Source organism: Tyto alba, unplaced genomic scaffold (assembly GCF_018691265.1).
Source record: "Tyto alba isolate M040663 unplaced genomic scaffold, T.alba_DEE_v4.0 Super-Scaffold_22, whole genome shotgun sequence".
Taxonomy (NCBI): domain Eukaryota; kingdom Metazoa; phylum Chordata; class Aves; order Strigiformes; family Tytonidae; genus Tyto; species Tyto alba.
Window position 1 is genome coordinate 3,231,022 of NW_024881296.1, and position 23,147 is coordinate 3,254,168.

General features: G+C 40.2%; 1 protein-coding gene across 1 annotated transcript in view; it reads right to left on the bottom strand.

The window, feature by feature from the left end:
* PCSK2 (proprotein convertase subtilisin/kexin type 2) overlaps positions 1-23,147 on the bottom strand; it is a 107,089-nt gene that overhangs the window by 75,302 nt on the left and 8,640 nt on the right. The window contains exon 2 of the mRNA XM_032986961.2: positions 11,099-11,203. Within this exon, the coding sequence (XP_032842852.1) occupies positions 11,099-11,203 (105 nt within the window). The remainder of the gene's footprint in view (positions 1-11,098; positions 11,204-23,147) is intronic.

Consider the following 23,147-nt stretch of genomic DNA (forward strand, 5'->3'; position numbering starts at 1 on the left):
ACCTTGCCTGACCTTTGTAAACCCCTTTTTGCATTCATGGAGCACATCATGCATATAAGCAATGATTTCACAGATGTATTTAAAACTCCTTGTTGGCTTCTGAGCTGTGGAGTTGGTGGCCAAAATAAATTAATATTATACTTAGGATGCTGCATACGCACTTTGAAGATCTGGAGACACAGAATGCTTGTAGCAACAGTATTTTGGAACAGATTAAAACAAACCAACAGACCGAAATGCTGCTCACAAAGAAAACACTCATCAAATTTTAAACAACAGTAAATTATGTTAAATGGCACGAGAAGATGAACTAGATAATATATTTATTGCGTGATATAGTAACATATGACATTATATTGATTCTTTTAGCTTGAGTGTCTTAGTAGAAAGGTGGTGGGGTTTTTTAATGTCACAGCCCTGTGTCGCAATCCCTTGCATAGCATGCTCAGATACCAGAGAAAACTGTACCAAAAAATGTTCCACTCGTCTGGTGTTATTTATTTAACTGTACACTTTCAGCTGCATTGCCTTTTATTTATTGCTAATGTCATATACAGTAAATGGTTCTGGTCACTTAACTGTAAAAACAAGAAATCCAGTCACTGCTTTAACAGCTGATTTTCTGAAGTCAAGAAAGAATAAACTGTTACAAATCTATTTTTTTTTTATTTTTATTTTTCACTAAATCTACCATGTCACAGTCAAAAATACATGGGCATGATATACTATCATGTACGATATTTTACCTACTTCTATATTCTTCCCTAAGTATACGTCAACCAATATATTTCCAATCATTCAAAAGGGTTTAGCTCAAAAGCAGTCTCTAAATTAGTTAGGCTTAGAGATTTGCTAAAAAAAAACAGGCTCCAAAATGTCTTGCACTGTCCCTGAAGTATTTCTATCATACAATATACCTATATTGAAAACAAGAAAGTGTAGCTGAATGCACATGTCCTGGGTTTGAGTGAGTGGTAGGGTTTTTTGGTAGCAAGGAAGGGGGATATAGGGGTGGTCCCCTGTGAGGAGCTTCTCGAAGCTCCCTCAGCTCAACCTCTGCTTGAAAACTGAGCCAATCAGCTGCACCTCTGCAATAACATATTTAAGAAGGGATGTGGTGACGTGCAGTCGGACTTGCGAGGAGGAGTTGCTGCAGCTGCATGAACACCAAGGTCAGTGGAGGAACGGAGGAAGAAAGGAGGGGGGAGGTGTGCTGGAGCAGAGACCCCCCTGTGTTCTGTGGTGAGACGGCAGGGCGGCCCCCCCCTGCCACCCATGAAGATCTATGGTGGAGCAGACATTGATTTATGGCCTGTGGTTTTTGCATGATTGATCAAGGTGCTGTGCCCGAAGAAGGCCTGGGTCTTGTGGGAAAAGGTAGCCCCCCACTGTTGTAGTTCAGTGCTGGGAGGATTGCAGCATGTGGGGGTGTCCCACGCCAGAGCAGCTTGGGAAGGGCTACAGCCATGGGAGGGACTCCAGTTGGAGAAAGTTTGTGGAGGACTGTCTGCTATGAGAGGGGGACCACGATGGAACAGGAGGAACAAGTTCCAGAAGCTCCTCCCACCAAAGATGGAAGAAGTGGCAGCACTGACTGCACACACACACACACACACACACATTCCCTGCCCCTGCACCGCTGGGGGAGGAGGTAGAGATATCAGGAGCAGAACTGAACCCGGGAAGAAGGGAGGGGTGGGGGGAAGGTGTTCTCAAGATGTGGCAATGCTTCTCACTGTCCTACTCTGTTAAGTGTTGTTAGTGTCTGTAATAAATGTATGGGGTTTTTTCTTCCCCAAATGAGTCTGCCTTTTGCTTGTGACCATAAAGGGTGATTTTTCCCCAGCCCAGTTGTATCTCGAACCCAAAGCCCGGCCCTCTGTCCCTCCTTATTGCCAGAAGAGAAGGGAGAGAGATTAGCTGTGTGGTGTTAGGCTGCCAACCAGGCTCAAACCACAACAGCACACACTTTCTAAACTGAAAGTGAGGTCAACTCTGAAGATGGGCTTACACATGGTAGTCTGAATTCTGTCGTAGCTCTGATGTTGGTGACTTGGGAAGGAAGAGCACTTTTAAACCCCTACATATTTTGCCTTCATCAAGCACAAGTGCTCCCAGGCCCTGACTGACTCTTCCAAGTCAACCCCAGCTGTCCTGAACTGAGCTCTGGCAAGAGGAAGGGAGAGAAAGGGTCACCATTCAAGGCCAGGAGATGCTGGTATGATGATAGTCCAGAGAAGGCTTTCCCTCGTCTCACCAACACAGACTGCAGCTGGCTTGACCTTCCCAAGGGATGAAGGCATGATTATCACCAACACTATGTCTGTGGATTCCATTGATGCCAAGATATACATGACATCCAGTGACTGTTCACTTAACACATCAAAGCACTGGATTTCTTACTAAAAACCAAACCAAACTGGTCCCAAACAAAAGCAAATTTGTGCAGTACACTAGATTCCATGTTAATCCAAAGTCACTAGCTCACACTGTCCATTCTTCTCAACATTCTACTAACAAAAAACCCTAAACCATATACTCTCACCACTATCACTGCTTGTATTTTAATATTAAACAGACCCCACTGAAGATTCAAGGTTGGAAATTGCACAGACAAATAACAAAGGCAAGTCCTGCTCCACGAAACAGAGATTCTATTCATCAGGCAGGAAACAAGGAGGAGACAGGAAAAAGCAGAGGGAAACAGTGGAGCGATGATTTAGTCAAAAGAACAGACAACAATAAAACTGAAACTTATCTAAGGCCAGTTCAGCAATCTACAGGCAGCAGAGTGGAGGCTGAATGTGGTTAGCTGCCTCAACAGGTTTTTGTAATATTATTGAACTTCCATGTGGTCACAAGTATTTTCGAAGGATAAAGCTCATTTTATTGCCTTACCCCACCTTACTCCAAGTATCATGTTTAGCAATACGAACATGATATAATACCTGACTGGAAGCAACTTCCAGAGATCATTTGAACCATCCCAGGGCTGCAGGGAGCAATCAGCCACACCTGAGTCAGTCAGGATCGCTGTCTAACCTTGTCTTAAACCCACTGATCACGAAGACTCCACAGCATCCAGTGGCACCAGGACTGCAGTGCGTCAGTACTTTTATTTTTGGAACATTCTACTACATGAATCTGCACAGCATTGTCTTCACTTATCAGTCTATTATCTTGTAGTACATTCATTACATTTTTTCTAATATAAATAGTTTTAGTGTATAACTAAAATAACAGGGTAAGCTATTTTCGTAACAGACGTGTATGTTTGAGTTTGATGTCATTTTGATAATCTGTTAATTATGTGCAGCTAATGGTGCTTTTTCATATAATACAGCTATAAAAGATTTCCAGCATTCTTTAATGCTGATGTTGATGGATTATTTTTTTTTCCTCCCTGAAGCTGTCTTTCTAGTTACAAATAGAAATAATAGATCAATTCAGCTTAGCTTCTACATTGTGCTGTACTTAACTGCATTTACTCCAGTAGCAAATTGTTTTAAATATTTAATATTCCGTACTCAACAGCGTTGTGATATTTTACAATAGAACTGTATTGCACATCACAAATACAATATACATACACAGTCCAAACATGACCCACTAATGCCACACTTAATATCATGAATTCAGACTTCGGAACTGGGAAATTCTTCAGCATATGCATGCAGTGAAAGGTACTACTGTGTCAACCTAAGTGATAGCTTAAGTATCCAAGTGACTCTAGGCCTCATTTTTTGTATCAGAGAGTTCTTTTTATTCTTATTACAGAAACTGACTCCTATGCAATAATTGCGGTGTCTCAAAGAGCAGCTAAGTGCTTTATGCAGTTGGTCAACTATGCAAAACATAGATGGACAGGGCTTTCTGTGAGCAGTTAATCTCCATCGATCCTTACGGGGCAGGTATAGAGTCTACAAAGGCCAGGGACAAGAAATAGGATTCTCTCAGATTCAGTTTTCAAACAGCAATCACAGGGAATTTCACAACCGTTATTTGCAGTGACAACAGCCATTTTATGTGTATAATAGAGTCGTGAACCAAACTTGCTACCTCACTGAATTTCCAATTTCTTTCTCTTGATATTATCACAAACATAACGTCATGGCCTAAAGACAAGTTTATCCTCTGCACTCCACAGGCACAGCAGATCTCCTCTTTGCAGCCCTTTTTATTTCTTGTTTGGAATGACAAAGATCATACACCACATGTAGCCTATTTCCTACAATTACTTATCCTACTGGGTGCATGACTCTCTCTTTCCATATCTGAAGCACAGGTTAAATTCCACCTTCCCAAGAACTGACTAACTGCATCAGACTTTTTTTAAACACCATGCTGTAATCTCTGCTGCTTCTTCCTCTTCACCTCGTTGGTTAACTCCACTCATGAACCTATACATTGAAATAACCATCCACTAGCATTTACAAAAGGTCTAAACATCATGAAAGCAAAATGCTTCATTTAAATGTTAAATTCTCTCAGTAATAAGACATATATCAGATCAATTATCAGATGATCTAACACATACAGATGACTAGAGTTTCCTCAAGAAAATCAGGGGGTTTTTCTTATAATGCTTGCCAGCTGGCTTCATTATGAATTAGAAATACAGAATCTTTGAAAAAGGCCCTTAGCTGTATGGGAAAGCAAAACAAACACATTTCAAGATGGTATCAACCTGAAAAAGTCATTAATACAAGAACAGGTCTCCCTCTGTGAGCTAGAATAAACTTTTGGAACCCCTTCTTCAAATACACTGGATAAAGCATAAGACAACTTATGCCAGAAACAGATAAACCAGAGATTCATTTTAGGAAGACACTGCCTGTTTTCTGTACAATATGCTTAATTTTGTCAGGATAATTAGTGATAAAAATGTCTTCAGTTCTTGACTGGTGAACAAGCTGGCAAGGCAGCTTCAACCAACAGTGTCTAGGCTTCAGAGTGGCTGGTTTTTTTTTTAGCATTGGAATGAAGATGTTTCCTCTAATGAGTTTTCCTTGGTTGTTCAATATTTATTACAGGTACTTAAGCAGAGCTTTTATTACATAATGTTCCATTTCCTTCCAAAAGGATAACACCGATGCTCATGTAATGCTGCCCTATAGTCTCATAAAATTGATGGCAGCTCCAAACTTTTCCTGGGCATAATTCTACCAGCATGCCAGCCCCACAATAGCATATATTAGGGCAAAACTCTAAATAAGCTTCAATGGGAAGTCTGTCACCAACACCATCTGTGGCATGAGTTTACATAAAAGAGTTGATGACATAAAGGACTTTTTATCCTGCCATTTTCTCCTGTCTCTCTATCTTAATGCACACATCCATTCCTCCCTGCATGGCAGAGAACTAGCTGGGGGACCTGAAGCCTCTCCCTAAGATTTGAGACGGAGTAGAAAGTCTTGGGCATCACATTCACTTTATATAATATTTATCCCTGCAGAGGTTGAAAGTTTTGTATAAATCTAAGGTCACTGCTGTGGTGAACTGCGTGGATATCAAGCCTTCTACCACACCAAGGGAGTCAACAGCAGGACTACTGCAGCGCACAAGTCAAATGCAGGCCCTTTCCTGTGGGATAGATTTTGGTATTGCTGCCCCTTTGCTTTTGGAAGTGAGCCAGCTTTCTTCTCAGAGAGAGGAAGCATCTTGGGATACCTTCCAAGCTTTGATCAGAAACTTCTAAGGCAATGAAAATCGCTAGCAATAGTCAGGAAGCTGAGAAGACGAGATGTGGGGCATGGAGCAAAAGTAAAGATGCCCAATATAGCCATTTTAATAAAAAAATCTGTAATTTGCTCTTATTGCTATGATCCAGGGCCAGAATCACCCATCTCCAGTACCAGAAGACTGGAGAAACAAGCTATACCTCCACAGCAATTACAGACATCTGACCAAATCTGAAAGCAAACCTACAACGGCTCCTACGCCTTGCATTCCCAGGTCACTGCACTCCACACTAACTGAAGAACTGGGGAGAACTAAAGAAAACTGGGTACTCCTGATCTTATCAGGAAGGTTTTCTTTTTTTGCAAAGGGGAACATCTGCACTGGCATCTAAGGGAGTGAGGCAAAAGGTTCCACTTTTAACCCAACTCAAGTCCAACATTATTGCTGCCAGAAAGGGCTTTCAGAGTTGACTTGCATTGCACTGCTATTACTAAGGGCTGCAGTTTGTTAAGCAGCAGTGCTCTCCCCAGGCTTCCAGTCATCTTTCCCCCTGTTAAAGGTGACCACGGATGAAATATCCAGCTCTGGCAGCACCTGGCAACCCCCTGCCTGGCATCCCAGGGCACTTCTGCCTTCACAGGTTGCAATGGTACAACCACAAACACGTCATGTTAAAGGGGCATAGGGAGAATCTGAGGTGAGAAAGGACATGGAAGATTTTGATTTATCTAATTAAAAGCTTAGATCCTCTGCATTTACAGCCCTCTTCCCTTGTCCCGTGATACAAGCAGTTTGGGAATACTGTTAACGATGGGCAGTACGCCTTGAATAAGCTACACATTTGCCCTCCCCAGATTCCTGTACCAGCAGAGGTATCAACAATGGCTCCCTTTCTAATCTCTATCTGCAACATAACATTCACCATCACTGAGATGCTTATCTCCAAAGAAGTCATCATCTAAGTGCCAAACTCACTCTCAGTGGAAGATTTTCATTTCACCTTCCCCCCTCCGCACATATATATTTATTCCCTCAACACCAACACAGATAGACTCACATATAGATATCAGTAACGGGACTCAGCTCTTCTCTGTATATTAAAGCCTCTTTCTTGAGTAGGATTAATCTTGGCAGCTGTCTGACAGGAGAGACTGTGTAGGAGGAAAATGGTTTTTATCTAAAACTTGAAAGAAAACAAAATAATCTTTGAGAGAACAAGCTGTGTTTCAACTCCTGCTCCTTCAGTGGAAGACTATTTACTAACAGAAAATACCCAACAACAGCAAAAATATAAAAATATTGCTCTGAAAGGTAACATAATGACCGTTCATTTTTTCTTTCCTTTTACTTATGTGGCCACTTTTCGAAAACTTTATTAAAAACACAGCTGAGTCTCTCTATAGGAGGCCAGAATATAAGGCAGTTTTGAAAAATCGAAATGAACCAAATCCTGAGGTTTTCTTTTAGCTTTGGTAGAGCAGGAATGGTGTCCGCTTCCCATCCTGCCTCTACTGTACTTTCAGATACAGGAAACCTAACAAACAAGACAGTATGAAGTATCTCCATATTTCTGATTTACTTTTCCACAGCAATCACGTTGATGAAACATACCACTTCTTCCTCATAATTAAAACCAAAGTTTGCTCTTACAGAAGTTGCATTTCCCCATGCTTGCAGGGAAGTCTCCCTTGGAAAAGGCTTTGTCATGACCCACACCTGGGCAGCAGCATGCTTTGATGTCAGTGCGGATACCCTGTTTCCACTTTCTCCAATCTACCCCTGTGATTTTCCATGTTCTCCTCAGCTCATGGGCTGGCTCCATGCTGAAATCACTCAATCTTTTTTCTGGCCGTGGGCTCTTGCTCCAGCCTGTCCCACTTATTCTCTCCTCACCTTCACACTGATGTCTGGTCCCATCCTACTCTGGCTCTGTCACTCCGGATCCTCGTCCCCTGCTGTCACCTTGCTCCTTGCAGCTGCCTGTGCCCAAAGGTCATGGCAAGGGCTGCCTCCCTGTCTGAAGCTCCAGGGCAAAGTACAGCAGTTACTTAAGTAAAGTTCCCCAAGGCAAACAAAGCCTAATGGCTGACCTTTTGGTCTGGAAATTTCAGCTGAAGCAATTAACAGATAAAGGCAGACAAAAATGCAGTTTCTCATGGAAGATGCTGGATATCGTGCTGCTATGTGTTATCACACTAAAAATTCCAGCTTTTACCATGTAAAAATGTTAAAGGGACATCTTCCCCTCCAAAAATCTATTTGGTGCCAAAGGCACATATAGTAAAATAACAAAATACAAGTACACCTGGAAATCATGGAAACTCACAACTGACACAGGAGTTTTTTCTGAGCAAACCTCTCCTGGAGAACCTCTGTACCTCAGAAAATGTAATTTAAATAACTAAACAGTCTCTATTTGAAGCAGTTCAATTCACTATGGCATTTGCCACCCTCACAGTGAGGAATCCCAAGAAGACCATACTGACAGCAGAAGCCACTGTGCTTCATCCACCTGCACTTTTTTCTTGAACAGTTCAATAGCACAACACAGTATATGACACCATTACATATGACTTCACCTGCTGCCAGTACTGCTTCAGGCTTCAGCAACACTAATGTATTAAATAATGTCAAATCCATTGTATTTGAGGCTGTTCTTCAGAACAAAGATTCAATTCTTGCCACATCTCTAGGAAGGCATCTTAATAATGCTCCATTCCCACCCCCGTGACAGTAATGATGTTTATCACACAGCTGCTGTGTATGTTTAATGTATCTTCAAATTAATTTTGTAAAAACATGAAGTAAATTTTACACAACAAAGCTTTTTCAGAAATTTTGAAAGACATGCAGAGCATGAAAACGATGCAGCAACCTGTTTGCATTGTGCTCTGCCATCTCTCTCCCTGGACTCTTGAAAAACTGACATAGTTCCTCAAGGGACTTACTTGATTAAAGAACATTAATTAATTGAGTGAACATCTGTGCCGGTTTTCTACTAATAATTAAAATTAGCTAGGAATTTTAATCTCCTTGAAAGTAAAAAGTACACAGAATAACTGCATCCCACCTTCTCACAACATTTGGGTAATGCTAAGCAACTACAGCATTTACCATAATGGTTCCTGAGAGATTTGTAAGGCCCTGTGGTGGAAGTTTGTTTCCTGGCTAGCCTGACAACAGGAACATTTTATTCTTGGCTTCATACATCAACATATTAACCGTGACAGTGCTGACATTTGTTGCTAAGTAAAATTGAATGTAAGTGGTCTAGAAAGCTGCCATTAAACTTAGAAATTATTTCTGGAGTTTGAAATTAAGTACTGTCAACGCAACTCATGTTTCCACTTACGTGCAAATATGACAGGAATTTTAATGACTTCCAAACTCCACATATAAAAGAAAGAAGGGAAATAAGAGTAATGATTTTAATTACAAAAGGCAACCAACCTATATGGTATCATAAGAGCTCAAGGACTATCCAACAGGACAGAGTAATTAGGAGGGCTAGATGAGAAAATACCATGTTACACATAGAAATGAAACGTTGCTTCCATCCCCCAGCATAACCCACAAGGTCAAGATACACCCAGGATCATCCTTTTCCTCACATGGGCGATATTCTTAGTTATTTAAACACAGGGCTTTATTCCCCAAGATCAAAGGAGGGGGGCCAAGGAAAGCTGAGTCATTGGTATGCAGCACCACGAAGAAGTAGATACTAACAGCAAAAATGAGATTTCATTGCACGTGACAGAAGCCAACTAAGAGTCTAGAGACCACAAATACCAGATGACTGCGAAAAAGAACATCTCTGAAAGAGAAGGTAGATTCATTAAGTTGTTCTTAATAGCACTGCAGACACTTAGTCTAGAGGTAATCAATGCAAGAGCCAGTCTGGAATTAGTATGGGAGTGCTCAGCCACATAACAGCAAGCTGCAATGAGAATTGGTGGATTCATACAAACATCATAAATATTTGTAAAATTTTCAGAGGCTTAGAGAAATATTTACTCCCAGTACAGACTCACCTGCACAGTGACTGTACTCAACCACTTGTTTGTAACATACACATTCTGTTGTACACTTTTTCTGAAATGGCTTTTAATAAGACTTAGGTGGTTCAGGGATATGAAAGACACTTCTCAGGACATTTGCTTAGTATCCATTAATTGTAGATGGTTTCTTAACAGTTTACTTTCTGATCCCTGCTCAGTAAACAAAATGAGGGAAGCCTGAGAATTTCTGTTTGAGGGAGGATGAATGGGTCTCTTCCTCATAGCCCCTCACCTGTATCGGCTACCAGCTTTAGAGAAGGGGGCCAGGAAGAAGTACCTTAGAGCACTGGAAGACCAGAGCAACCTCAGGGCACCTGACAGCACTCAGGTCTCAGCATCTCAGGATAAAGTGATGGGGCTGGCAGCTCCTCACTCACATGGCTCCCGGCCACAGGAGTGACAAGTTGTACGCATCCCAGTTGGACCTGGGCCCAGAGCCACTTGAAATTTCTGCACAAGTAGGAAAATTAAACTGGGAATTCACCAGACCTTGCTTGCTCAGGTGTCACAAAAACAGCTGTGATCTTATTTAATCTATTTCTTCTACTCAGTTTTTCATTTGTGTTCCAATACCACGTAATATCTGTCAATAAAATTCTGTCTGGAATAAAACTGTTCCCCCCCTCTTTTTTGCTCATAGTGCAGAGAGCTTAAATCCTACTGAAGGATTAAAAAATAATCTATTTGCTGGCATGATATCATTCCTCTGGCTTATCTACTTTCTTTGGGCAGTAAGTACACTTTTTGCGCTACCTGGCCCCACATTATACTGGTGTAAAAACTCTGAAGAAAAAGGAATTTGCTAGTGCCAGCTCATAGCCTTCTGCAAATTGGGCCCTTCCCTCCTGTCTGAGTGGTTTATGCTTCCAAAAACTGAGCACACCATTTGTAGACTGTGAGCAAGAGCCTCTTGACAGCATCTGGTATGTACATTACTCCCTGAGAAAGAGTCCCGGTGTGACCACAGATAAAATGCCACCGTTCACACCACAAGGTATTCTGGGCTGGATGACCCATGGACCAGCAGGATGCATGGGGGTAACGACAGAGATGTACCCTTGACGGCCTCTCCCCACAGTACAGAGACAGAGTACACTGAGATGTCCTGGAGACTATGTCATCACTCAGACTTACTGGAGAGAGGATACACCTCAGAAAATATGAGTATTCACAGTAATGAAATAAAAATAAAAGCTGAGGCTGTTTGGGATGTGCTGGCATAGAGCAGTCACCAAACTTGAAACAAGCATGGTGAAAAAAATGTAGCCATAACCAGATTTGATCATCACCCTGATCTCAAAAAATAGTCCGTGTCACAAAGAAAACATAATAGGTGCACATAATGATGGAACACTTACCCTGGAATCCTTTTCCAGATGAAGCTTGTGTTGAAGACTGCGTCTTCTCCTGGCCTTAGCAATGCCATTGTGATAAAAGAAGTATCCAGTATCTAAAAAGGGGAGCTGAGGAAGAGAAAGAGAGAAAAAAAACATCATGGAGCTATTGGCTACTAATAAGGATGACAAGGACGACTTTTACCTATGAAATGACTCGGGAATCTATGAGACTTGTGGAGAGTTACGCCAAAGGGCCCAAATCACTCTTGAGAATGTCACTTCTAAGATACTTTTGAAATCTGCGCCCGCAGCATTAAAGTTATTTGCTACAGGTTTACAATGCGTAACTTCACTTGTATACACTTAGTACTATTTTCACCTTATGTTTAAGGTCAACAGTGCCAGTGTTTCTGAAGGGCTTCCCAAACCACATCAGGATTATTTCCTATTTCCTGAAAAAGCCAGAAAATAAGAACAAAATGAACTGCAAGTGATTTGAAACTATCACAAACCATTCTTCAGCAATAAGGCATTACACAAGTGCTTTTCTGAGCCATTATAACACACCTGAGCTGATGCCGTAAGCAGTAAGGCAGAAAGCAGAGTGATTTCCATTCTCTGAAAAATACGGTATTCGGAATTTCTTCTGAACACCAGGAAATAGAACATACAAAGATTATTAAGAAAACAAGACAGCTCACAGTGTCTGGGTGGGAACAGTCTTGTACAGCTTTACTAAGACATTTAGGCAGCAAGCAGACACCTCCTGAGGGCTTTCCAGCCCCATCCAAGACAGGTGTCAGGGAAGGGAGAGTTATATGTGTTATTAAATGCATCTCACTCCTTAGGATTGTCAGAGAGGGATGGAAGGCTAATAGACACTTAGCTTTGAGAAAGCTAAAAGACATGGTGTTTTAGCCAAAGCCACGGCTAAAAGACATAGAACAGCATCCCTACTTCCAGCAGTCGATTAAAATGTTCCATTTGCATCTCAAATTCTACAGTAGGCAAGTAATTATGTATTTTTAAACTAGGCTTCTCTTTATAAAAATTGAGAAAAAATGGGCTCTTATTGGTAAGTTTTATGTTAATGTTGTGAACATTTCAATTTCAAAGGTTAAACTACTCTGCATGTAAAATAACTACTTAAAAGAGATGTTCCAGAACAGTCATGACAGCCCTGTTCCTCTCCTTTTTATTATCTATACTTCATGATAGCATAAACCTCTTAGCAGGAGTTCAAAGTTCTTTACTGAAAAATTAAGACTGACGTCTAGATAGAATATTCACTGCGAAAACCTGGGCTGAATAAGGGTAGCAGGATCTTGCTGCAATAAAACAGATTCTGTTCCTGTATATACGTATATACAGTTCATAAATTTTCCTTCTATGAAATTATCTCCTGTTTCATGAAATCGATCACTGTATCTGGTGCAGTTCTGCAAATATATTTTGGCATACATGTGGAGCATTGTGGGAATGGAAGATTCACAGTAAATTCTGAAAGTTTAAAATTTGGTCACATTCCAAAAACCAGTATGTGAGGTTTTATTTTTTTTCACTATAAAGTCTTTATCTATGTTAATTGAAACATTTAATATCAATTAAATCAAAGCATTTAATTTTTGTTTTTAAAATTCCATTGTGTACGACACATAATACATAAATGCAAGTAACTTAAAAAAAAAAATCAGAGCATTCTTTTCTGATAAAAAGACCTCTTTTTAACTGTATATAAAAGGTTGAGATTTTATCAAAATCATTACGGTTCCTTGGAGCTGATTTACAGGGCTGACTAAAGAACTTTTCTGGGCAAATAATCAGAATATTTTTTATCAGCTCCGTACATGTGAAGAACACAACAGCTGAGACAGAAGGCAAAATGAGTCTATGAAAGCTCATTCAAGTGGTCGCAGAAGTCTCCTACGCTTCATATCCATCCTCAGAGCTGCAGCACTTAAGGCTCAAATTCTGTTTGGGTTTAGGTAATTTTTTAAAAAGCAGATTTATGTTTAAAAAGCCTATACCTGACATCTTTACCACCTGGGTAATTAGATTTTTCCATAATCCAGAGTTTGGCAATAGATCTGACTGTCCAGGAAGCAGCCCTTCCCCCATGTCAGATACATTACTCTATATGCCTCCAAAATATGCAGAGAAAAAAAAGAAACCTAAATAGCCAGATCAGTTACAGCTTGAAATCCATCTCACCATGCTAACCATTACCATCCATCCCAAGCTGTGGTCCAATTACCCCTCTAATTCTTTCAGTGATATCAGGCTATTTTCCTTCTTTTTATCTCAGTATCAACCATTCAAGTCAATTTTAGTCAAATATTGATCTTGATGTTGTTCCATTAAGGAAGATCTCAGCAATTTTGAAGATGCTTTGAAATACGTAATACATATTCACTGTCCATTTTCTGTGTAGGATTACCTTCTAGCGACACTTAGAATGAAGCAATATATTATGTAATAAACTCTTAAAACCAGTGTATTCAAGTCTGACCACAAACAAAAGAAATTACAGTTAGTATAACAATGACCAGATTAATAGACAAAATAATGAATAAGTTTGACACTATTCTACTCTTTCCACAGATATCCCAGTAATCTTTGTGGAACTCAGGTATTTTACAGATCATATGGTTTTGATACTCGTTCAATGAAACTAAGGAAGACAGACAGGCAGGCAGCCAAGTGAGGCAATACCTCAAACACGACACGATTAAACACCATGGATTGTGAATAATTAATAGCAGAAACCAAGTAATCTGCAGGAAGAATATAAATTCTGCAGTAAATCCTTAAAATTAATGAATGCATACACAGAAGTCAGACACCAGCAAAGGGCCTAAAACGTCAGACGTTTTGATAAGGATTCTGCATTGAGATCTGTGAATACCACAAGCAACCACTGAAGTGCTCCCAATTTCATGAACTCCTGCTACTGCATCAGCAACTCCTCTGTAGGGACCAAATGGCAGGACGCAGGTAGCTCCCAGCAGGGTTTACATTCCTGCTATTAGCTTCTCCAGGAGGTCTACTCTGATTTGGAGCTACAGCAAAATAGCAAATAGCAAAATGAACAGTGCATGTAATGAAGTGAAATGAAAACAGAAGGGCTCCTGTACATAAAAATTCCAGGGTGTCACCAGCAGTAGCTACTCTGTAATATTCTTGTCGTAAAGCTGAAATTGTATTTGAGTAAAATTCCTCTTTCAGCAGCCGCAGGCTCTGCACGTAACACAAAGGAATAATGCGCTCAGCCTGGTGGGTCAAGTTCTTTCTGTAAGATAGATGCAAAGCTTTCTGTCTTCAGAGAAGAATTAGCAATTATGGAAGATAACTAATTACCAAAAAGCACTTGAATATTCAAGTGAGGAGGATTAGAATTAGAGAAGGGTCTAACTATTGCCTTGATGTATAAATATGGTCCAATACAGAGTAGGACTCTGAGAATCTCAGGAATTACAGGCACTTTGTTACATGCAATATTTGTATAAAATTACTGGGGAAAATGCATACAAGTGAAACCAGAATCATAAATAAACCCCAGAAAGTAGAGCAAAACCATACATATCCACCTGTCTATTCCTTTTCTTCAGATTTGCAACTGCCTTGTGGTTATTAACAGTACTATCTAAAATAAAGATGAAATCCTGTTTAACCTCCTTCGTGAAAAGGATGTGAACCAGAAAATAACTGTTAAAAATTCAATGTTCAACTAAATGCAGGAAAGAAAAACTCTTTAAATGGAAGAGGCTTATCTAGAAAGCAAAATGTCTAGGATGCACCATTAGGTAGAAAAGGAAGCAGGAAATGCTTCATACCATGCACAGTTTTAGCACCAATACCTCTGACTCTGAGGTAGCTTGGGTGTATCTCAGGCTGCTGCTCCACCAGAGAAGTCCAGGTATAATTATCATTGAAATAAATGTAAGTTAAACTCATGGTTCCCAGCCCTTCTGCACTCTCCTCCTTACATCTGACAGTCTTTCCCCAGGAAGAAGAGAGCCATAAATTTACTCTCTGCTACCATAGATGCAACTCCTGGGAAGAAGGGCTGTAAAGAGGCAGGTACAATTCTCCCCTGCCAGGCTTTGCTTCTGGGTGGTCATTCCCTAGTATTTAAAAGGAGAAGGGGGGGGGGGGGGGGGGGACAAAAACAAAAAAACAAAACAAAACAAAAAAAAACACCACACATTCTACTGTTGAGCCCTCAACTACTGATCTGCTCTGAGAAGGAAAAATCAGGTATAAGGTAGCCTGTTCCTTACTGACACCTGATCTAAGATGGGGCAGCACACATGGCTGGCTCCCTTGGACCTGATGACTCCCATTTTGTTTACTTGACAGAGAAAACCAAACTACCCTTCTTTTTTGGTCTTGCCATGTACAACATACATGGTGGCACCAGATGTAGTTTTGCCTGTCTGAAAGCAAAGGACATCAATATCAGCTGCCAAGTGGTACAGGGGTTTAAAGCAGAGAAGCCACAGAAACATTCAATTCAGACACCATTCTTCAATCTGAAACAGCAGCACTAGGGTCACCTTGGGCAGAGCTAACACTGAAAACAACTGCAAAAGTATCAGCATCATTCAACCAGCAAAGCTTATCTACAACAAAGGTATTATGAAGATTAAGTAAATGTTAAAATAAACAAATTAAAAATATAATTAAAAAAATATGTTCAATAAACATATACTTTACCTGGATTTCAGCGAGAGGCCCAGCATTCACAGCCTGTCATTAGTTTTAAGAGGTGACACAACACAAAAATAAAGAGGAACCTCAGTTCCCAGGCCTACCTTTAACATTAAATTTTACTGACTTACTTCAGGGCTCCATCGACATATATCTCACAAGCAAATTAAGGTGCCCACAGAAAGCTTAAGAACAGATCAGATGGCCCCCCTCTATTTTAATGGGACTGATCTCTGCCCAGTCTTCCCATGCTGCCTGTCATGCTGTATCACGTAACACCGCATCCCTACTGTACACTGCTAGGTCTAGTGCATCCTTTCCAATGATTTCTCCCTGATACTATAATAGTCTAAAAGCAGCTTACCTGAACCCAAGTTACTAATGGAGACAACAGTCCATAACAAAAAATTTTTTTTTGTTTTTTTAAAATGTAAAACAAAACATCCTTCCCCCAGAAAGTGCAAGCACAGCTCCTTACTTAAAAGGGGACATAAAACTGCACAGGTGAGCTCTTTCATCCCATTACTGCTGAGTAATCACACCAACAGAAAATACAACCTATACCTGGCATGAATAAATGTATTTGGAGCCTTCATGGGCTCCACTCCTTCAGTTGTCATTATAACTGAAGCACAACAAAGCACCTTCCAGCAGAAATTAGAAACCTTTTAGAAAATCTTCATCGCAGTTTCAACAAATGCACTGAGGGTGCTTATAAATATTCAGTATGAATTTTTAAACTCGCTTTCTCTCATTTTCCCTCACCCCAATTAGCATTAGAAATCGTTTTACTTTTAAATACACAGATGGGAGCCATGTCTGAAGTCAAAGGGACTCACTTGCTATAGCGACGAGGGCTACGTAAGAGTAGAGCCAGCTAGAAACATAGGCAGCCCCAGGCATTGAAATAACCCAGAACAAAGCACAAACAAGAAAGGATTAATTCAAACCTTCATGGAGAAATGTGAAATAGCACCGACAACTAAAGCTGTGCCAGAGCTTACCCAACATGAAATCCAGTCCACTGTGTCCTCACGTCCCCAGGCAAGGATTTCACACTTTCTCATTAGCATGCTATAATTACTCTGAAGGCTCACCATCAGGATCCACACAAGCTCCAAACAGCCCTGAAGACTGGCACAGGCAGGTCCAGGTCTGAGTACTATGACTCAGTCTTCCTGGCCCCTTTCTCACTCCACCTGTGTCTTATTTAGCTACCTACATCTAATCTGCTTATCTTGGCAAGCCTGGCAGATGGAGATGTTAGCCATTGCTTTAACACTCCCAAAATGTAATTTCATATTAAAAGACCATCAGAAGATGATCATTGTGAAATCAACAGATTAACACACAGTACAAAATTTCCCCTACAAAGTAATTTAGAAGTGCCTAACTTAGATACCTACATATGTTTTCAGCTCTGTTTCATATTCATATCCAACCACCTCTTAAGGGAATCAGCAACAGGTGGTAGCAGTAAGAAAGGATTGTGACTACTTGGATGACAGATACAGAAGTCAATGGAAGTACTGTAATACACATGGTAACAAGGCTACCTGTTACTGTTATTTAGGATATTGGCTATCCTGTAGGAACATGGCAACCTTGCTTAAAAAATTAAGTCTCTCTCAAGCCAGCAGAAGTGGTTTGCAATGGTTTCTGAAAGGTTCCCTCAATCCCACAGTGAAATGTCTTCTCCTCTAGAAACAGTGTAAAGCCAAATGTGATATCCAAAGACTTTTGGAACATATGCTTTTGGCTTTTATTTTATCCAAAAGGATAAAACAAAGCCCTTTGTCTAGTCCCTCTTGCATGCAGCAACCACAAGGTTACACAGCCTTCCCTACTGCTGGACATGAGGGGTTTAATAAACACAGGAAAGTAAATATAAGAAATGGAGCCAGTTGTGGACTGCTGTTATGCTTAGATGTCCAGTCTGTCCATGTGGAATTCATCTGAGCTCCCCATACAACCCATTGCAAAAAAATAAAAAAAGAGGCACTTTCAGAGCATGATTCATCTCACATGTTTTAGGTGGCCATGTTAAAATGGGCAGAGCTGAGCCCCAGGAGCACCTCTTTCACTCCAGAGACTATGAGAGGAGCACAGCTGTCTACATGCAGGTAGATGAATTCTGATGTTAAATGTTTAGTTCTCATTCTCTCATCAGTTTTGTTCTTATGTTATCACACATAGTGCTTCCAAGAGCTTGCAAAACACCATACTGTTTGTTTGGTTACAGGTTTGCAATATTTGGAATTTAATTTACAATTGAATGAATCATACAGGTTTAATGTTTTACTGTATTTCTATCGCTGTTAAGTTTGTCACTGAAGAGCTTCATCCTACAAGCACGAAACAGTCATGTAATTCACCAGTGACAAGAATGTGGATTTGTTTTATCAGTGAATTGGAGAAGCCATTTGAGGCTTTTAGAAGAGTTCTAGTTATGCGAACGGATCTGTGCATTTTAGAGTTTTATCCGTTATGCCCCAGTAACCATAAAACCCATTATTGATTCTACCATGTGCACTGCTGACAGCAGGATACTTTCCAGATTTGGAGAAGAATGTTCTTGCTTATATAGTAGCATTCACATTGGACTGTCAGAATTAATCCAGATCATCATTACCTGTATGTGACGTAGCCTATAGTCTGACAGCCTGAAGTGAAGGCTTAGCAATCCTCATTATGTCCTCTTACACAAACGTGGAGGATCCTGCAAGAAAAGCACCTCAGACAAGCCCTGGGCACCGGGAAGAAGCTTGGAGCTCAGCACCCAGAAAAGTCACTGGAAGCATCTAACAGTTGTCATTTTTAGCAGCAACAAATGACCACTGGGGAAATGAGACAGCCACCTCCAATCATTCAGTTGCACAGCTCCATAACAACCACACACATACCATGTAAACATACACATAATTTAGAATAATAAAGTAAATACAATTCCATCAGAATTTGAATCAACTACATTTTCTTAAAACTGGTATTAGTGGCACAAAATTATTTTTTTCCCCCAATTTGGGAAAATTTTACTCATCCTGTTTAAAAAAAAAAACAAAAAAACCAAAAAAAACCTCACAAACCAAAATCAGAAACAAACCCAAAATCCCCACCCCCATCCAAAAACCCCAGAAAAAGACAAATGGAAATTTGACTTCAGACGCTCTTTAGAGGCACGAGGCACTTGCCCCCTGATCTAACTTTCCTAACTTCCTCATGTTAAAAGTGACTTCAAGGAATTGCTCCTCAGCTGTGCAGTATAAATAACATCACAGCCAGAAAGTTCGCTAGTACTTGACTCTACAGTTAATCAACTGTAGTTCATTTAGTCTGTGACAGTAAATGCTTTAACAGTACAGGGGAAAAAAAGAATGGTACTTCAAAAGCCGTTTTGCCAGTTCTACATTTCATTACCAAAGGCGAACAAAATTTTTGTTATAAGTGCCTGTCTGGTGTAATGGGGCTCCTCTGGGTATCCTGTCACTATTTCAAAGCATCCAAGATTGTTCTACCCAAGACCATTTAATCTACTCCTTCCCTCTCTTGCTGTAGGACAGAGCCAGGAGTAACACTGACAGGACATGAGTTTCAGCTGTATGCTAAATACTCCTTGTAGCTTAGCCCTGGCCAATGCTCTGAGAATCTCTTCTTCAGAGATGCTGGGTAACCCCAGTGCCTCCTAATATTAAGAGAATGTCAGGCAGTTACAGCTTTAATATTGTTTCAGTTGCCCTGCATGTAAAATGACGTAGTCTAGTAAGTCCTTGTTTACTTATTTATTGATAGGATTCATTCAATTAATGTTTGTACAGCACTCTAGACTGTGCTATAAAACTATAACTATAAAATGTCAAGTGCCATTGTAAACATATATTCATGGGTGTATCTACACATATCTATGCATGCAATCAGGCGTATCTTTATCAATAAATATTTGGTAAATATCTTAATATGTTTAAATAATACATGATGAAAGTCTCTTCTTCATATCAGTACATCTGCCTTAGGGAAATCTCATATTATAAAAAATAACTTGATTTAGTTAGAGTCTGCAAATTTATGTGACCATGGTATATTTCTAGCTGAGCTGGATCAATATTGCTGACAGCAATTAGCACTACTAACAAAGCCCACTTTGCCTCGCTCCTGATCAACAACCCATCTCTCCTTTTAAGCACGTAACCAAACAGGTTGACTACTATTGTCACATAGGAACCTGGTGTCACATCAGCTCTAAAAATACTGATAAAAGCCATGAGATAAAGTTTGCTATTTTTAAAACAGTATTAAGATGTAGTGTGCCCCAGCCACAACTTACTGGTACTTGTATCTCAAGGATGGAGAGGGGGCAAGACATGGCTACTCACTGACATTTCAGCAGAGCACTTCAGCATTATTTTTAAATCCACGTCCATGTGGTGAAGTGTGTAGGACATAAATGTGTGCAAGTGCTTGGCTAATGTAGCACCTAAAAGCAACATCATGAACTCAAGCTCTAATGAAGTAGTGCTACAAAAGCAGCTCAGACCAAAATTACTCGGTTACTGGCTAGAGCTACTCAAGAAAGCACAGAAAAGGTGAATTGCACTAATGCAAAGATGCTAGCCCTTACCAACACTTAAGGAAGATTTGTAGCTATTTTTCTATTCAAAACCTGTATTTTTTCCTTTTTTTTTCTCCTTGTCTATTTAATGCTAGGCTTCCAAGCCATAGTCAATTGACAGAAAGTGCTTCACAGGGAGGTTTCTGTTGTAAGACCACAATGAACAAGTCTTCCAGTTCCCAGAGAAGCAGTCAATTCCTGAAGAAAAATATGTGCTTTATTGGGAGAGAAGCTGATGGATAACAATTAGAAACAAAACTGTGACATTAGGGTATGGGGGGAGGGGCACACTTGCTTCTCTTTTTTAAAAAACTTAAAGATAGTAGGCTTGAGAAGAGCAGGGCATGGAAGCTTTAAGAAAAACATTTTCAGTGGAGATAAGGAAAAGAGGAATTTTGGGACATTGCTGTCTTCCTTACTTTTGTAAAGTTGCTTGACTCTGCTAAGAGAAAGTCACAGACATTAATCCGCACTATTGTAAGACCAGGTCAGAGACAAATTCTGCCATTACTTACGCCCTTAAGAACTGGGGAGAGCTCCTCTCAGCTCCGGTACACAACAGTACAATCGTCACTTCTCAAGAGAGACTAACTGTGCTGAGTGGGTTCAAGAGCTCCGTATTACACAGAAGAGAAAGGATGACCCAAATCTGCCTCAATGCTAGCAATAATGATGAGAAAGAAAAGGAAATAGCACCACTGCCTCTTCCCCTTCCTTCCAGGACCTACCTCATTGACCTCTCAGGCAGCTGTGAAGTAGGTCTTTTTACTGTTTGTTACTACCAATTAATAAATGACAGAAGTTTGTTGCCAGGAGAAACTGTGGTTAATCCAGCATGTGCTGATATGTTATCTTGCTTTTATTACATCAGTCAAGCAAGGTAAACGTCAGTTTTTAATTAAACACTCATCATGTTTCAACCTTTAGAGCCTGGAATACTGTTTTCCCTACCAAGGGAATATATATACTGAGTATATTTAACATGGGTAAAGTATGTTCAGCTATGGGAAAAAAGGGGATTTTACAGAATGAATTTGAATGTTTTAACCCCCATCAGAAGAGGGAAAAAAAAAAATCTACTTGCTGTTATGTCTGAGTTTTATTTTGAACTATATCCAAATTGTAGGAGGAATTAAATGGCTTTACAATTAAGAGAAGTATATTTGCCTGTGAAGTTCTGGGGTTTAAATGGTGATGTAAAAATTAAGAGAGAAATGCTGCTAAGACCAAACTTCAGATGATGTCCTGATCCACAACCATCATTCCACCAATGTTAACAGCCGATTTTTTGAATCCTGCAGATGTGTTCCAGTTCCGATTTTTGATACTCAAATTCAGAACTGACAGTTCCACTTTAAAACTGGTTCAGAGTAACTTCTAAATTGCTAAATTTACTTGAAACGCAGTTCTAAAATTAATTGATGCAGGGAAGCATAAGGTCCCTGTGGGACCAATGGGAATCCACCAGCCATGTTTACAGTTAATTCACCGTATCTTGGTTGCAGCTAAAAGCCTTAAAGAGAAGCTTCTGCTGCACTCACTGTTGCACAGTAGGTGACAAAGACAGTGCTCACCCATGGAGCGGATTTTAGAATCACACTCCTTCATTTCACTTGTGTTTCATTAAGAATGAGTAGGCAGAAATGAAGATCCTCTGTGATGGGGAGGGGCAGCCTATATCCCACCTCTATTACTACCCATACAAGGATGAGATTCACCTGTTTGGCGCTTAGTTTGATATCCAACACCCATCTAATAACAGTACCAGTTTCTCTACTTCATAATAATAATAATTAAAAATGTATTTGTTGGGTTTCAGGTTTTCACAGTTTGGTTCTATACACCAGGAGAAAGCAGCTCTGACATATTACTGTGTTACTCATCAGGTAAGCTAATAATCTAGTTCAGTCGTGAGTATCTGGGACACACTTGCTGACAGGTTTGATGTAAACACTGAGGTCACTCCGTTTGCTTTCTGTGGACAAAGAAGTTAAGAATATAACATTTACACAGAAGTTTTGTTTGAGAAGGTAGGTAATACATGACAATGAACACTACATCCCAGTTCACTCCTTAAGTGAGTAAACTAGAGCTATCATTACCTAATTTATTTGTTTATAAACCCAGGGTATAAATGGTAAAACTGGGCTAGCTCATCATTTCCTTTTTTAGGTCCAAGCTCCCACTACTCTCTGAATACAGCCAGTGTTCAGCTGAGTTAGACTTTTGAGCTACTGTCATAAATCCATGACCAAATTGGATTTCATGGCAACTGTGTGTGGTGGCCACACAGAATTTCACACACCACCAAATTCAGCTCTCTCTGGGATAGCACTCCCTGTTGCAAAGCACAGCCCAGGACCTCAGAGCTGAAATTAAATCTCCATTTCAGTAGCACAGGGTTAGCTTGAGTTAAACTTTGACTTGCCTTGATTTACAAGAGCAACACACTAGGCTGCCTCAGGTTACTTAGAGAAATCCTGTCCTTGACAAATAGCTGGGCAGTTTAGCTTCCTCCCACCAGAGGCCAGTGATGGATGGAAACTCTGGGCTGCTCACTGCAATATTTATAGCCACCATGCAGCCAGCACCCTGTAGAGACCTGACCCATTTAATTATTTCAGAAAGTTGAAAGAAAAAGAAAAAAATAACAGGGTTTCCGACAACTAGAATAGCATTACAGGACAAAGGTAAATTTTAGATCCATTAACTATAGCACTGAGTTTGTTACTACAGCTCTCACAAAAACTAGCC